The sequence below is a fragment of the Lichenostomus cassidix genome, chromosome 1Aa, assembly GCF_008360975.1.
Source record: "Lichenostomus cassidix isolate B80296 chromosome 1Aa, HeHo_3.0, whole genome shotgun sequence".
Lineage (NCBI taxonomy): Eukaryota > Metazoa > Chordata > Aves > Passeriformes > Meliphagidae > Lichenostomus > Lichenostomus cassidix.
Genome location: NC_139480.1, coordinates 2,340,367 through 2,356,518, shown reverse-complemented (window position 1 = coordinate 2,356,518; position 16,152 = coordinate 2,340,367). Strand labels below are relative to the sequence as shown.

The window sequence follows — 16,152 nt, the reverse complement described above, 5'->3', positions numbered from 1 at the left end:
CAAACCTCCTAATTGGAGAGGTCCAGCATTGCAAACGTTAGTTGGGAGCACAAGCAGAGCAAATATGCAAATGCACAGAGAGGCTTAAGAGCCCAGGAAAGAAACTCCAGTGGGAAGCTCCCAGCTTAAATCTAAAGGCAGCTCTTTGAATGTGCACAGGCCTTGCGGCTAAACAAAAAAATCAAAGCCAGATTTGGGCACAGCCTTTCTCCCAGTGCAACGCTCCGCAGGGAGCTTTGCGGGTTGAGGCAGAAGAGATCCCAACTAAAATCAAGGACTTGTCCCTGTGGTGAGGCAGGATGAGAGCAGGGCAAGGTCAGGCAAGGACAGTGAGGGGTGTAAAGGGGAATTAGGGCAGAGTAAGGCAGGATCAGAGTCCCTGCATTGAAATTCCCATCCACATTTCTCTCGGTCTGTCCTTGTCCTGCCAGGGAGCAGCAGAAAGAATCCCCCAGCAAACGAGGCTTGAGCACAAAGAAGAGCCAAAGCAATCCCATATCCCGAGCCCTGCCTGCCTGGAGATTACGGGGCAGGAAAGCACTCTGGCGTTTCTCCCTATTCCCTTTGCTCAGACTTGAACTCGCCTCTCACTTGAAAGAGCTAATTAAGGGTGGGAATCAAAGCCTGGGGAAGCAGCTCGTGCAGCCCCGGGTGCTGTGCTGGCTGTAATGCCCCTGTCTGTGCCTGCTATCAAAGCCAGCCCATCCTGCAATGGCACTCCAGCCAGCCGACGGAATAAACCAAGGCAATTTCTCCAGACCATTTGTAGGTCAGACAGACCAGCCTCTTCCCCAATCCTGCCCTTAAATCTTGCAGTGTTTAATCCTTGATCTGCAGCCAGGCCTTAATTTCTCAGCGCAGAGCTGGCTGGAGACCGGAAGGCGAGGGGCTTTGATGGTTAATGGCCAGTGCTTCTCAGCCCTGGAAGAAATGAAGCTCTGGCTTCACAAAGTTCCCTGAATAAATCCTGCTCCAAGTCCAGCCCAGGGAGACAAAATTACACCAGCACACACAGAAACTGGCACAAGCTGTTGACACCTCTAGGCCCTCTTTTGGTTTAAGTTTGAGCCAAGACTGCACTTAGATCTAAGTGTCTCTATGTTTCCCTGCTGTGATTTGCACCATGAAGTAACTATAGCAGGCAAATTCCTCCTAAAGATCCCAAGGCTCCTTGGCTTAGCTCATCAGCAAACACAGCATGTCTGCTGCTACCTCCATCAGCTTGTCCATGAGCAAACTGGGGCATGAAGTGATTCAACTGGGTGGTGTGGTGAGCTGGAGGCAGAGCCAGGAGTGAGACAAAACAGTCCCAGTGCCACCAGAAGGTTGGTTATCTGAAGACAAGAGCTGCTAACACAAGAGGAGGGCAAGGCTGGGTGCTCAGGGGCTTCACTTACCGCACTGCTACAGGGAATATCCTTGACCTTGAGCCAGGCCAGATCTAACGTCCCCTCTCCCCTGTAGCAGGACTGAAGCCTGTCCTTGATGCGGTCGTTGATCTTTTTCAGGACAAAGATGCAAAGAGCAGACTCATCCAAGGACTTCATCTTCCTTTTCTGCCCCTTGGAGAAGACTGTGAAGAGGATATCATCCTCAGGGCCTACCCCCAGAGACTTGGCCAGGATGGCTCCAGCCTTGGACAAGTAGGCTGCCTGGAGCAATCGATATTCCACCCCATTCTTCTCACAGCCAATGGGCACCTCCACGTAGGAGTTAAAGGCCGTGTCCTCCTTACAAAGCCGGACCAGCTTGGAGGTATAAACCTGCTCCTTTGTGGTGGAGCCAGGTGGGGAGATCATCTCGGGCTGCAGGGTCAGGAAGTAGACAAAGTTCCCACTGCTGAAGCCGTAGATGTAGTAGATATCGAAGTCAGGGATGATGGTAAAGGTGTCCGAGGGGATTTTGATCATAGAAGCCACAAACTCATCGTGAAAGACATACGCAAACATCCCATCGGCCTCAGAATTCTTGGTGAGCTTCCTGCTGGAAATGGTGGGGAAATACTCCGGTTTGCCATCCACGGCCGTGGCGATGAACAGCTTGTCGTCCATGTTGCTGTAAGAAACAATGACTCCAAAAACAGAGCCACTCTCGTTCACCCCAGAGAGGTAATGCTCCTTCTTGTGGAAGGGCTCTCCGAGCTTGAAGAGGTCATCCAGCCTCAGGAGCTTGCAGATGCCCTGGTAGAGACTCCCACAGGCTATCAACCGATTCTCCTTGTAGTCTATGAGGAGCATTTTGTTTATGTTGTTGGTGGGTGTCAGGGGCTCGTTGCAGGTTTGGACTATCCTGGGAGGATAACACTTGGGGTTGTCATCGTCAGGACCAGTCTCGTGGGTCACCAGGACCTTCAGGTCGCTGGAGAGTTTGTAGATCCTGTTGACAGCCCCCAAGTAAATGTGCCCAGTTCTTTCGTCCACCACCAAGTGGTTGAAGTTTCCCTCTGCTTGTTCTCCGGTGAAGGTGATGAAGGGCCTCTTTGGATGGGGTGGCTGCTGTCTGCCCAGAGGTGACACCGTGGTGGACAGCAGGAGGTGAGAAACCAGGCAAGTCCATTTCCACATGGCTGGTGACATGATTAGAGAGGTTTGTATTCCCAAGGCAACGAGGATTAGAGGCTGTAAAACTCTTCAAAACACCAATTCCCTGGCAGATTCTGTCCTACAAGCAAAGCAAAAAGAAAACAAAAGTACATTACTATGGAGTATTCCTTCCTCCTCCCTCCTTCACAACCATGCCATCATCAGAGCGTATTTAATTGCTAATCCTCCCTTTCTCCACTCTGAGCTCTCTACTTAAAACCAGCACAAAGGGAGCCCTCCTGACAGAAAAGATGCTGGGAGAAAAAGCAGAAATCACACAGCAGAGCAATAAATCAGCACCCTTTCCCTCTCCATTCCGCACACACACGAGCCCCGTGGTGCAGCACAAACATTGGCTGGAAGTGCAGGAGGGCAATGGCAAAAACATCCATCCAGAAACAGCTCCAGCCCAGCTGTGTATTTGCTATCTGAGACGCCAGAACTGGAGAAGGATTATTACCCTGCTCTTCTGGATGAGGGACTGAAGGCTAGAGAAGGTCAGGGATCTGCCTACAGGGACAGGGCCAGAAGGATGCTGAGCTCTCCTGCAGCCCTTGAAGTTTTCTGGGAAGGAGGTAGCTCTGGCCTGGCATTAACATCCTTTCAGGGAGTCCTCAGTCCAGAGCAGGCCTGTTGGAGCAGGAGCTCTGTGGTTTCCAGATCAAAGCTGCCTCACGCTGGCCCAGCCCAGAGTACAGACCCAGGGGTTGTGGTGTGCCAGCTGTCACAGGCACAGCTGTAAAGGGTTTGTGGCCAAACAGGGAGCAAACAGAGCATTGGGTGTCCTCCCTCCCCTGGGCTCTCACCTCAGACCACTCTGCACCCACTTCACACTCCCCACCCACTTCACAGCCAAGAAAACATCCCAGCTCCCCTGGGAATCTCAGGTGACTGAGGAGAAAGGGGTTTCTTATCTATTAGCGGTGATAAAGCCTAAAGGACCATGAAGTAGGAAAACTAATGAGCCAAGGACCAGCTTGGTGCCTTTCCAAACAGAGGGAAGAGGGTTTCCTTGCACCATTCAGTCTCTTAAAATCTCCCAGGTTTTAACCAGGGCGGTGGGAGCAGTATGGGGTTCAAACATTTGGTGGGCACATCACCAAACCCCACGGAAACACATCTTCCTACTCAACACATCCATCTGCTCCTTTTTCCTTCACTTTTTTGGTTGCTTCTGTACCAAAAACAGCTCTGTGCCTTTATGGCTCCACAGAACAGGTGGGAGACGAAGACCTACCAGCTCAGATCTCACAAGCCAAGCTCCTCAACGAGTGCTGACCACACAAACCTGGTGGTCAGGCCCTTCATCCCTCTTTATCATCCAGATCAGAACTTCACAAAGCTGTTTTGATTTTTAAAAGGACGCAAGACAAACACAGCTCCCCTCCTTCGGTGTCCCATCCCCTCTGCCACAGAGTGACTTTGCTGAAGTCAGGGGTGTAACCAGTGATGACAGCCAGGCTAGCACAAGTAGGAGGTAAGGAAAAAAGTCCATGTTTGCAGATCCCAGCAGGGAGGAAGATGTGACAGTGACACAGGTCCGGATGTGAAGCTTTCTCAAATCTGTGCTGCTCTGCTAATGCCGGCGGAACTGAAAAATTTACTTCAAAAAATACCAGGGAGGATAAATCCCACATTCTTTTGACCCATAGACTGATTAGATATGCTAGTGGAAAGGGTAAGTCTGGGCTTGTAGGGCAGCCATCACTTTTACACCACCCCAAATATTTCCAAATTCTGCATTTCCAAGCTGTTGTAGGATCACCTTCACCTCCCGCTGCCCTCCCTGCCGCTGCAGCCGCAGGCGTTGGAAGGATGGCGGACAAAGGTCATCCCACATTTACTTTAGGCATGTTTACCCTGTTCTGCTTTGCCTCTCTGGTCAAGCAAATATTTAATAAAAGCAAGCTTATAGTGCAGAGTTTGCAGGACTGCCTCGCGAGCTCTGCAGGGATAGGCAGGCTGGTCACGTAGGCTTTTAATAACCTTTATTATGATGGATGGAGCAGTGATGGGATGAGCTCTCCCCACACAACCATTCCTCTTTCAAAAGAGCCCATCCTTGAGAGAGCAGCAGAAGAGGGAAGCTGTCCCTGTTTGAGTCCTGTGTTCAGAAACGTCACGTGGTGACCCTGAACATCAGCTCCTGTCACTGATGAGTTATGATCCAGATTTCTGACAGGCGCTGCTTTGGTCGGGAACTAGGCAGATCTAGGGGAGAAACGATTCTTTTCAAGTACTAAAAAGAGATCTCTTTTACCCCTGCATTTTACTATATTTTGCTCTGCAGAGTCAGCAGAGCTGCAGGGCAGGGAAATGGGAACTGCTGCAAGCCAGAGACTGAAGAGGTACAGAACAACCCCTCTCTGCCCAAAAGTCATCACACCACCTGCAACAAGGGGATGAAATCTGCCCATTAAAACAAACAGCCAACACCAAATAGGAAAAAACAGACTCCAGACATAAATTCTTTGAGGTCCATGCAGGTGAGAACTGGTTTGAGGTCAGACTATCACTCATAGAGGATAGAGTGAGGAGAACCTTCCTAGATCCCTTCCAACCCAAGCTTTTCTGTGATTTCTCCAGGCAAAGACAGCAGATTTGATCTGGAAACCACAGAGACTCCAGTGAGAAACTCCAGGGAGGCTTTTGCAGCAGGCAGGGGTGATCTCCAAAATACTGAAGATAATGGGGAAGAAGTTCACCTGCAGGGTAAAGAGCACCAGCAATGCACAGAGCAGCCTTTTGGGACAAAGCAGGGAGAGCAGGAGCCTGGGGCTATTTCACCATCTTCCAGCAGCCATCTGAGTGACCCTAGGAGCAGGATTTTCTCTCTGTCTGCTGCTGGCCCTCTCTCCTCTCCCATCTGCTCTCTACCCTCTGTCCTGGAGCCCAAATCAGTCCTGGAGCCTCTGAGGGCTATAATTTATAATTTGGCTTAATTAATAAATAACAGCAGAGGTCAGGGGCAAGGAGGCCTGGATGTTTAGCCTGCAGAACAGAGCAGGGTTTGTACAGCTCATGAGAGGATGCAGCAGGGAGAAGGGGGTTATGGATGGCTTTTTATTCCCTGTGTCAGGATGGCAGGAATCACAGCAGCTGGGGGGACAATGACACAGTGCCACGGACATGCACAGTCTGCAAGAGAATAATTCTGTTCCAAAAACAAAGCAGATAAACAAAAGGCCCCAGCCAGCAGGCAGCAAGGGCTGGGCTTAGGCTCTGAGCTGGGTATTTCCAAAATAAACCCAAATTGCCTTTTCCTCTGGGGATGTGGCCAGCAGTGGTGCCATGGCCAACCCCACAGGGCTCCTGGGTGAGGCCAGACCATCCCTCGACGTGGCTCCTGCCACAACAGCCACTCCAGCAGCACATTCAAGGTCCCTGGGAAGGTCACACAGCAATTCCAGCTGTTTCTGACAGGGTTTCATCCATGCTCAGAGGAAGGACTCAGAGTCAGCACCCACACTGACAAACAAAATTCAGTTTGAATTCCCAGAGTTTGGTTTAAAAACTGGTTCCCTCCTGGAGGACACCAAGTTATGGTGCCACCACACAGTGTGGTTAGTTTTTTACTGTTATTGACCATTTCCAGTAAAGGTTTGAGACCACTGAGGAAAGGATGCAGCTTAGTTCTGCCCAGGCATCTCCAGGACACAATCCCAAGATTCCAGAACATGCAACTCTGTGGTAAATAGATGGCATCCTGGACAGGAAAAGTTTGGATGTGAAAGAATCTAAGAGGAAGAAACATTCCAAACGTCTTTTAACTCTGATTATTAGATGGGAAAGTTAGGGAATGATGAATACATCCTCAAAACGCAGCAGCTTTCAAGGGGACAAAGTCAAGGATGCATTATGCCTGAGGAAGTAGGAATAAATCAGGAATAAAGAGGACACAAAGGACTGATCTGTCAATTGAGAGAGAGGGAAGGACTTGGGAGGAAGTGTACAGGGAGAGGAGAAAGAGAGAGCCGGGAGAGCTGGGGTTTGAGTGACAATCTCACAAAATCCATGGTTGTGTCACTGTACCAGAGCCTGGGACAAAGCCACCCCATTTCAGTGACAGCTCCTGAAAGGAACTCAGTCCTGGGTGAAGATGTGAGACAGCAGCACCTCCCCATTCCCCTCACAGCCACACAGCCCTCCTGCCACCAGAGGTGTTAGATCCATGTCACCAGGTCCCCTGTGTGGCAGCAGGGACACTGCGAGGTCAGCAGGAAGAGGAGCCCATGGGAGAGCCTGGATACAGAAAACCATGGAAGCAATCCCGCTCTGAGTCCAACTCAGAGCAAAAATCCACATGAAAGCCTTAAATGTGACCAAAATGAGCTGCAGAACAGCTCAGGGAGGGAGGCAAACCCAGCCCATCCTCACGGACAGTGGGTCTGGCAGCATCCCAGAGCCCAGCAGGATGGACACGGTGAGTTCTCACCCGGCCAAGAGGAGGCCAGGAGCACCCAGGAGTGCTGGGCAGTGCCAGGGTGGTTCATGAAGCCCAGCTCATCAGGCAGCACACTCCTGTGTTTACTTTCCCTGCACTCAGGCTGTTCAGGATGAGGGAGGCTGGGCAGAGATGCTGACGAGGCAGACGCCCAGCGCCGGAGCCAGCGCAGAGCGATTCAGCACCAAGTGCCGCTACACAATCCCTTTAATCTCATCTAAAGACTTTTTTTTTTTTTTTTTCATGGTTTCCTTTAATAAACCCTGATTACCATGGATAGAAGCTTTTCTTTTGGGAGCCAACATGGCAAGAAAACCCACACAGAGACATTGTCAACAGCTCCCCTGACAAAAACCTGATTCTAACTTTGCCTAAATCCTTTCCCCCTGAATTTACAACCTGTCCCAGCTGAAGGCAAGTCTCACTTTTGGGACACCCCACACCAGAGCAGCTTTGGAGCTCACCACAAAGAGCAGATCCCAGCACAAGCTGCAGCTTGTCCCAAATAAAGAGATTAATTTCGGGAGTGGTTTGTTCATAAGGGAATTAAACTGCAGAGGGACAACACAGCCTTCCCTCATCACACAGATTATTCCACTCAGATGCTGCCCATCACCTTGTTACCTGTGTGTGTGCCAGGGGAGTATTAAATTACAGGATTAACACATTTCATGAGTGGGACTTTCTTCCCTTTTTTCCCCCCCAGCATTTCCCATGTGATAAAACTGCATGTGGATGTTGTTTCTGCCTGCATTTCTGACTTGGTTTTCCACCAGCAAAAGCAGGTCAGAGCTGTGCTCCTCTGTGCTGGGAAGGGAGTGCAGAGAGGTTTGTAACAATTTCTCAGCTCCTCCAGGAATTTGCTACAGAGACTCGAATGAAAGAACACAAATATTCAGTCACAGAAAATGAGAATGGAGTTTTGAGGTCATGGGAATAACCTACAAATCCAGAGACCAGAGTTAAACTCTCTTTTCTGGAGCAGACAGGAGTGTGAGTCCCCAAGGCTGGGTGTTATGAAATTGTGGAACATCCCAAATTGGGAGGAAACCAACCTTCCAACGACGTGACATCCTCCACAACACAGGTAACAGTATTCCCCAGCCTCCTGAAAGTATCCTGAGGCTAAATCTATTAAAATTATTCCTTATCACAATAACTGGAGAAATATAACCCCCCAGACAAACAAACTGTTGTAGCAAGGTCACTGATTTTAAGCAAACCACATCACAGCAGTGCCCAACTTGGCTGATCACACCTTGTGTGTGTGTGTGAGATCATAGTGATCCAGAGCACTGAAAAAAGGGGAAATATTGCCAAAATCCAGAGTGTCAGGTTGAATTCTGTCTCAAAGTCTCATTCCTGTCCCCAGCAAAGCCATCATGCACTCCTGACACACTGCTCTCCCCAGCACAAAGGGTTTCTCTGCTGTATTTCACTGAGGTGCAGCTCTCATGGGGTTGACAGTTGGCCAAAAAATTAAAATTTTATGGAATATTCCTTTGGCCAGTTTGGGTCAAGTGTGTCCTTTCCCAATTCCTGGTGGATCTCCAGGCTTTTCCCCAGCAGGGCATGAGAAGCTGAAAAGCCCTGGAGTTAGTTTAAACACTACTTAGCAACAACTAAAACCATCAGTGTGTTGTCACCACAATTCTCATGTCAAATCCAAAGGAAAATCCCAGCTACAAGGAATGAAATTAACTTTATTCCAGAGGAAACCAGGAGAGCAATTCACTGGGAAAGAGACCCTGATGAGCTCTAGACACAAAGAGGAATAAACACAGCCTCTGCCCCTAAAGGAATGATGAATATTGAAGAGAAAATGAACTGGGTTTCATCCCAGCAGGTCTCCCCAGCTCGTGTATCCATTCCAGAATTTTAGCACAGCCTTGAGGAAAGCAGAGTTTCCTTCCTCAGAAGCTCAGCTTATGCTCACCTTCCCTCCAAGGCTTTGTGGGCTCTGAGAAAGACCAAATGAAATCTGAATTTTCTGGGTCTGGTTCAGATGGGAGCCCTAAGACAGCAAGGAAGGGTGTGTGAGCTCAGCTTTCCCCGTGATCACCAGACAGCTGTTTTGTTTCCTTGCTGGCTGAAGCTGTTGAGCAGAGTTTCTGTTGCTCTGGGTGCCAGTGGGTGGATATTTCCCCCTGCCTGGCAATCCTGGGAAGATCTGTGGGACACAAGTCCTCTCTCTCAGGCTGGAGCCTCACAATTAGCACTGTGTAAATCCACCAAGAGCCAAATCTCGCTGTGCTTCAGCTGTAAGACTGGGCAGGGAGAGCAACTCTGCATCCACAGGGATTTCGTGACCACTGCCTGCTTCACTCTCCAGAGTCTCCATGAGATAAAACATGGGACACTTCAAGGAAAAAACCAAAACTTTGATCTACTGGTTGTGGCAGCACTGAGATCTGTGCTTGGAGGTGGGGAAAGCACTGGGCAAAGAAGCCAGCAGAGAATCCCCAGCCTTCAAAGTCTGAGATTTTGCTATATATTCAAAAGACAGCTGGAGCAGAGTGGGCTGAGGGACACAGGGTGAAAGCAACAGGACTGGGAAAATCAGAGATGAAACTGAGATCAGAGAATCCCAGAATGGTTTGGGTTAGAAGGGACCTTAAAGATCATCTCATTCCAATTCCCCTGCCCAGAATGGTTTGGGTTGGAAGTGACCTCAGAGACTCTGATTCCCCTGCCATGGGCAGAGCCACCTTGCACTAGACCAGGTTGCTCAATGCCTGGATGGGGAATAAAGTTTGGAAATAAAGCTTCAGAAGGATGTAGAGGCAGTGGATGTGCTGCCCAGGACCAGGCACTCTGCACTTTGCTGCTTCACAGCAAAAATGGGAATTTCTCCCAAATGAAGAGTTTACCACTGGCCAGGCCAATGTGATTAATGCAAGGCAGAGCTCTCTAGCCAGGATCCCCGAGGGAAAAACCATCAATCCTGCAGCCACACCAAACCTCACAGGAAACAGGCTGGACACGCAGCAGGAGTGAGACCATAAAGAAAATGCTGGTAGCAATGCTGTATTGCTGGGAGGGAAGAGTCAGAGGTGTGATAATTTCTCCTCAGTGATGCAGGGATTGCAGCAGAAGCAAGAACAGAGTCTCTCTTTGTGCTTTACTCAGCATAAAATTTCCTCCTTTCATTGATGGCAGGTATCCAGCCCCTTTTGGAGCAGCAGCCACCAGCTATGGATGGGGCCAGGAAAAGATCTGACACAGCAAATTCTTCATCCTCAGCTCCTCGCGTGAGCAGCTAAAGGGAGCAGATGAGTGAATCCCATAAAACAGGGATGGCTGGACCATCCCAAATCCCAGCCAGAGCTCCAGTCCAACACACATATTCCACTCCTGGGAAGCAGCAATGCTGACTGGCATTTGCTCTCCCAACCCTAAAATAAAAAATAAAAAAAAAGCTGCATTTTACTGCAACGTTAGCAGCATTTTTATAGTGACTGGAGATTCTGAAAAAGAAATTATTAGAAACCGCCTTGTTTTATTTTCTCTGCACTTCCTAACTCTGACCAAATTCCTGAGTGCTTCTGGGTGGGTTTTTAGGCACCCACGAACCTCCTGGGCAGACATGTGCTGTTCATTTTATCACTCTGCCTCCTTCATGACAGCTCTTCCCCCAACTGCTCGCTGTCTTTCAGCCCCTGAGCAGGTCAGATGAGGTCAGGTGAATTTTTTTTCCATCTTTCTGTAGCACCCAGGGCAATTAGGTCCCAGTCTGGTAGTTCAAAACGTGGACGTGTCAGCTGAAGTAATCTATTCCTGCTGCCTCCAAGGGCTTGGAAAGAGCTCATGAAGGGGTGTCAGAGGCTAAAAAGTCCATATTTCTGCCCCAAAGCTCACCAGCCCCAAATTCCAGGCATCTTTTGCAGATATGAGATTGCTACAGAAAGTAATGCAGCACCAAACAGACATTTTTAAACTACTACTAACCTCCTGCATGCTTTTCTTGGTTTGCCCTTACAAATGTCATAAAAACTGCATTACAATTGTTTGCAATTTTTAACCATTCTGGCATAACAGCACTTGCTGTGAAGTTGAAAATGAAGCAGGGCTCAGTGCAGCTGCTGTGTACAGAGCAAGATGCTCCCTGAGAAGAAACACCCAAGATCACACCAAACAAGAGACGTCCTCTTCAGAGACTTCCCCTATTAGGGGGAAGCATTTCGGTTAAAAACTTCCATCCCCACTTGACTTGGATGTTCTGAGCAGGCTGAAGGGCAGCTGAGCTGCCCCTGATCCAAAAGGCAGAGGCAGGGACAGGACTGATGGAGAGCCTCACGTTTCCCCAAGCAGAGACTTCCAGCTGAGACACAATTTCCAGCCCAGCAGCAGCACTGGGGAAGGACTGTCTGTGCTGAGAGCTGTAATGAGGCAGTGTGGACACAGCCCCGATAAGCTGCAGCTTTGTGAGCGTTTCAGGGGAAAAGAAAAAAATAAAAAGCAGTCTGACATCTATCCCAGCACAGTCCCGTGATGTCCCAATTTACAGGTGACACAGGAAAGAGCACAACAGGCAGAGAATCAGCAGCAAAACTCAACCTCCCCTTTCTTCCAAAAATAAAAACCTGGATCAACTATTATTAATTTGCTGTTAATTTTCTCTTCCAGTGACTTTGTCACCACAAGCCCAGCTGCTGCCATCCAACACATCCAAAGGCCAATGGGAAGTTATTCTTAGAGCCCAGCTCGGCTGTTGCTGCAGGATAATTAATCCCAAATCATGCCTGAGAGTCTCGAGCTGCTGCTGAGCTGGACAGGACACCTATGGCCAGGATCAGAGGCAGGCAGGAGGCAGAGCAGTGCTCACATGGGTGAGGAGATAATCACATGCTCTGTTTGTTCACAAGCAGATCAGAAGGGAGCTGATGTACTCACACACACACAGACTGTGTTTGCAGGGAGATACACAACTCCATCCTGTACAGACACATTTATTTTTGCACCAGAATTATGCAATTCCTGTGCAGGGCACTGTGTGCATGCATAATTCCAGTGAGCATCAGCAGCAACACCTTTAGCTCAGGTTGTCTGACATGTTCTGTGCCAAGGCTCACTTTTAAGGTCCTCATTACTTTGACAGACCTGAGCCACTCAGGGGACAATTTCCTGAGCTCAGTGTCTGCCTCAGGCTACCAGTGCTGTGGAAAGTTGCATTCAGAATGACTTGGGCAATGCTGAGAACTAAATTAGGGGAAAAGTTTTTGCAAGTTTCTGGTTTTAATTTTTTTTTCCCTATATTTGACCTCGGTTACGTCCTTCCTGCTGCCTCACTGAAAAGGTTCCATGTTTTGGAGCAGGGAGTAAAAACTGGGATGCTCCTTCCCTTTTGGCTAAAAATCTGTCTAAATTTGACCAAGTTGAAAACAAATAGCACAAATGTTGCAAAGAAAGGTTTTGCTTTTTCCACTGTTCCTAGGATGGTTCAGACAACACTTGGGCTTGTCAGCACAGGAGGAGAACTTGGTCCTGATGAGCAACCTGGGCAGGTGGGAAGTGTCCCTGCCCACAACCAGGGGTGGGAATGAGATGAGCTTTCATTTCCCTTCAACCCAAACCAATCTGTGGTTCCATGACTTGTCCAAGGTCACACAGTCAGCAAAGCAGAGACTGAGCTTCACCCCACGTGTTTAATTCCCAGCTCAGTGCCACAGCAACAACTGTTTTGCAGAGCCACACGTGCAGCACCAGGGGAACCCCCTTAACCTCTGATTTGCTCCATTCTCATCTCCTTTGGTGCATGTTTGAGGGACACACACCCGAATGTCCTCACAGTGACAAATTCCCTTCAGTCCTAAACCCATCCCCTGCTCCAGCGCTTTGCCAGCATCAGCAGAATTGGTGCATTACACGCCCGAGTGTCAGCACTGGAGCGACTTTAAATAGTTGAGTGGTCACCCTGCTCAGCTGTGGGATGCATGGCTGCATCCAGGGTGTCCTGAAATGATACAGCTGCTGGCACCCAGCCTGGGAGGCCGAGGGGAGGAGGTGTCTGCTCCTGCTATTCTGCTGCTAAAGCTTTCTTATCCCTGTGCTCCTCCAAAACTGACCCCGAGAGGAGACACTGCCAGGCTGCCATCAGCAGTGGCACTTTGTGGCCAGCTTGCTGCTGCTGCAGAACACAGCTTAAAAAGGCAAAAATCTCCATTTTTCCTCCCATAAATATCTCCCCATGTCCACTCAGCCACAGATGGAAGCTGCAGGTGCCCTGCACTTCACAGACCTGACCCTTCATTTGCACGAACCATGCCCAGCGCTATCAGCAGCTCCACAAATCACCCCAGAGCGGCCACAGGGAGGGTGATGCAATTGTTTGAGCTGTTTGCACAGCCTCATAATTGCAGATCCATCATCACCAAGCATTAGCTGTGCTAGGACAGGTGTTCCACAGAAACCCAGCAGCAGAAAGGGCCACAGGAGCTGGGCAGTCTGCAAAGGTTATTTGGATGATTTTAGAATAAGCAGTGGTTTCAGATCTGGGTTGTGCTACCCGGAGCAAAGTTACTTGTTTGCTAAGCCAGCTGCAGGCAAAACTCTAATTTAATCCAGATCCAAGCACCATCTGCTTTGTTCATCTCTGCTCACGCAGGCTGAAGGCACCTGTGGCTGAGACAAGAGGTGTTTTTAACGTGAGGGGCGTGCAAAGGTCACCTCTGTTCATAAAATCCTGCTCCTAGGAAATGGAGGCCTCGATAACACAGCTTTTCAGAGCTGAAGAAACACCCTGGAGCAGATTGCCAGGTGCTGAAGGACCCACAAGGACTGGACCCGTGGGCACTGCAGCCCCCCAAGCCTCCCCTGCTCCCACTGCCTCCACCTCTCCATTCCTCCCTCCCTCCAAAACAGGACTTGCTGCTCTCTTCCCTCACCTCACAGGACCCCACAGCTGCACTCTGAACACCACACAAGCCCCCGGTACTGTGAAAAGCTGCAAACCTGTCCTGGGGGATGCAGTCCAAGCTGCTGGGATGTGAGGCAGGAGCATCCTTCCTGCTCCACCTCCCAGGGGCCTCAGGTGAAGGGTGGAGGACACAGGGCCTTGTCCTGGCTCTGGTGTGACATATCTTGAGATTAGCTTAATAACAAGGCTCTGTGACTTTGATAATTTCTAGTTTTTATTGCTCGTGTATCTGTAACTTGGTGTAGTTCTGTGCTTCTTAGAAAAGGCTAAAAACCTCTGTTCCCAGCTCCTTTAGCCAAAACAATTCTTCTGAACTGAAATCAGAATAGAAAGGACACATTTGTTGCCTCAGAGCCCCAAAATGTGTCAACAACAGTGACTTGGGGGGAGCAGGCCTGAGGTTGTTAACATCATCACCTGAGGGTGTGATTGGAGAATTAAGGCCCAAAATGCTAATAGGACAGAACTTACAAAAGGTGAAGAGCTCAGGACCCAGAGTCCATTTTGGGTGTAGCCCAAGAGGGCTTTGCTTGCCCAAATGTGTCCTAAATAAATTTGAAGGCCTAAATAAATTTGAAGGCCTAAATAAATTTGTCCACTTTTTATTCTCCTAACTTTGTCTAGTTTTCTGGTTTAGGTAGCCTGTTTTAGGCATCAGCTGCAGGTGGATTTTAATGACATGAGGCCTCCACTCAGCCAGGAGGCTGGGCTGAAATGTGCTCTTGATTGAAAGGTTAGAGCCTCTAACTCTTTTGCTTGGATTGGAGAAAAAAGGCAGAGGGGAGGAGGAAGTGAAATGAAGTTTGGGCTGTGAGTGGTGGCATTAGGCTGAAAACAGCAGTGTTTTGTAGTGGGTACTGCTGTGCTTTTTAGGACAGCCTGGGGAGTGCATCAGGGGCCACTTCTGGGCTTGTTTGTATTTTTTGCTTAGTGAAACAAAAATATAGTGGTAAATAGAAAAAAAAATAGGGATTTTTTGCAAAAAAGAGAGCTAGGACAGGGCAGAATGGCTTTAAATGGAAAGAGGGTGGGTTTACATTAGATGTTAGGAGGAAATTGTTCCCTTTGAGGGCAGTGAGGCTCTGGCACACGTTGCCCAGAGAAGCTGTGGCTGCCCCTGGATCCCTGGCAGTGCCCAAGGCCAGGCTGGATGGGTCTTGGAGCACCCTGGGATAGTGGAAAGTGTCCCAGGAGAAGCCTGGAGCTGGAATTTTAAGATCCTTTCTAGTCCAAACCATTCTCTGGTTCTCTGCAAAAGCAGCAATCCACACAGCAGCTCCCAGGCCAGCCTGACCCTTGCCAGCTCAGTGTCACCAAACACCCTCAGGAGCTCAGCACCAAACCCCTGCAGCCAATCCATGGGCACAGCTCAGCACCCCAAACCCCAACCTGCCCTCTGCCTCTGCAGGAATTAGGAAATCCCCATCTGTGCTCCTGCAGGAGGGAGCTCCCAGCTCCCAGCTGTGCTCCTGCCGGAGCGCCGAGATAAAAACTGCAGCACAGGTGTAAAATTGCTATCGCAATCCAGCGGGTTATTAATAACGAGATATTTCTCCTCTGTGGCCATCTGCATCCCACACACCCCCACAAATCCGGCACTTCCAGCTACAACACTCAGTCAGGTTGGATAATTCCCTTTTTTTCCTTGGCTTTCAAGCCACAGAGGTAGAGCTCAACAGGCAGTTTCCTGCCCCAGACCATGCAGACAAACATCGTGCCAAGCCCCACGAACTCAGAACAGAGGGTTTTTTTCTACCAAGGTGCCAGAAATAATACAAATAAACTCTTCTTCTATCCCTGGCTTTATATCTACGGCTCCCACACATCACTACCAGCAGGGCTTTAAAACTAAAACAGACTGGGCCTACGTGGCTTGAATTTATTCTGGAAATTTATCTCTTCTCGCTGAAAGCTCAATGTTTGCTTGATCTTCCTGCCTTCCAAGTCCTACGAGTGCCACATGTTGCACAGCTGGATTTTTGACAGAGAAAGAAAGCAGGAGGGAAGAGAGAACAGATATTTTTTTATATATATATATATATACATGGATGCAATGGCCAAGGTTTTCAAAAGTCGCCTGTGAACTTCAGCAAAGTGGCTTCAAATATCTCCAAGGGACCTGTGTGCAGGAAAGACAGAGCTCTTGAGCTGCCAAAAAACTGCTCTCCATGGGTAAAAGAGGAAGGAAAAGGAAATGAGGCTCCAAAGGA

At 49.2% G+C, this 16,152-nt stretch overlaps 1 protein-coding gene across 2 annotated transcripts in view; it reads right to left on the bottom strand.

The window, feature by feature from the left end:
- Window positions 1-16,152, bottom strand: part of PLXNA4 (plexin A4) — a 415,027-nt gene that overhangs the window by 385,874 nt on the left and 13,001 nt on the right. For both annotated transcript variants that reach the window (XM_085082004.1, XM_085082012.1), the window contains exon 2: window positions 1,398-2,661. In XM_085082004.1, coding sequence (XP_084938130.1) covers window positions 1,398-2,576 — 1,179 coding nt within the window. In that variant the 5' untranslated portion in view covers window positions 2,577-2,661. The remainder of the gene's footprint in view (window positions 1-1,397; window positions 2,662-16,152) is intronic.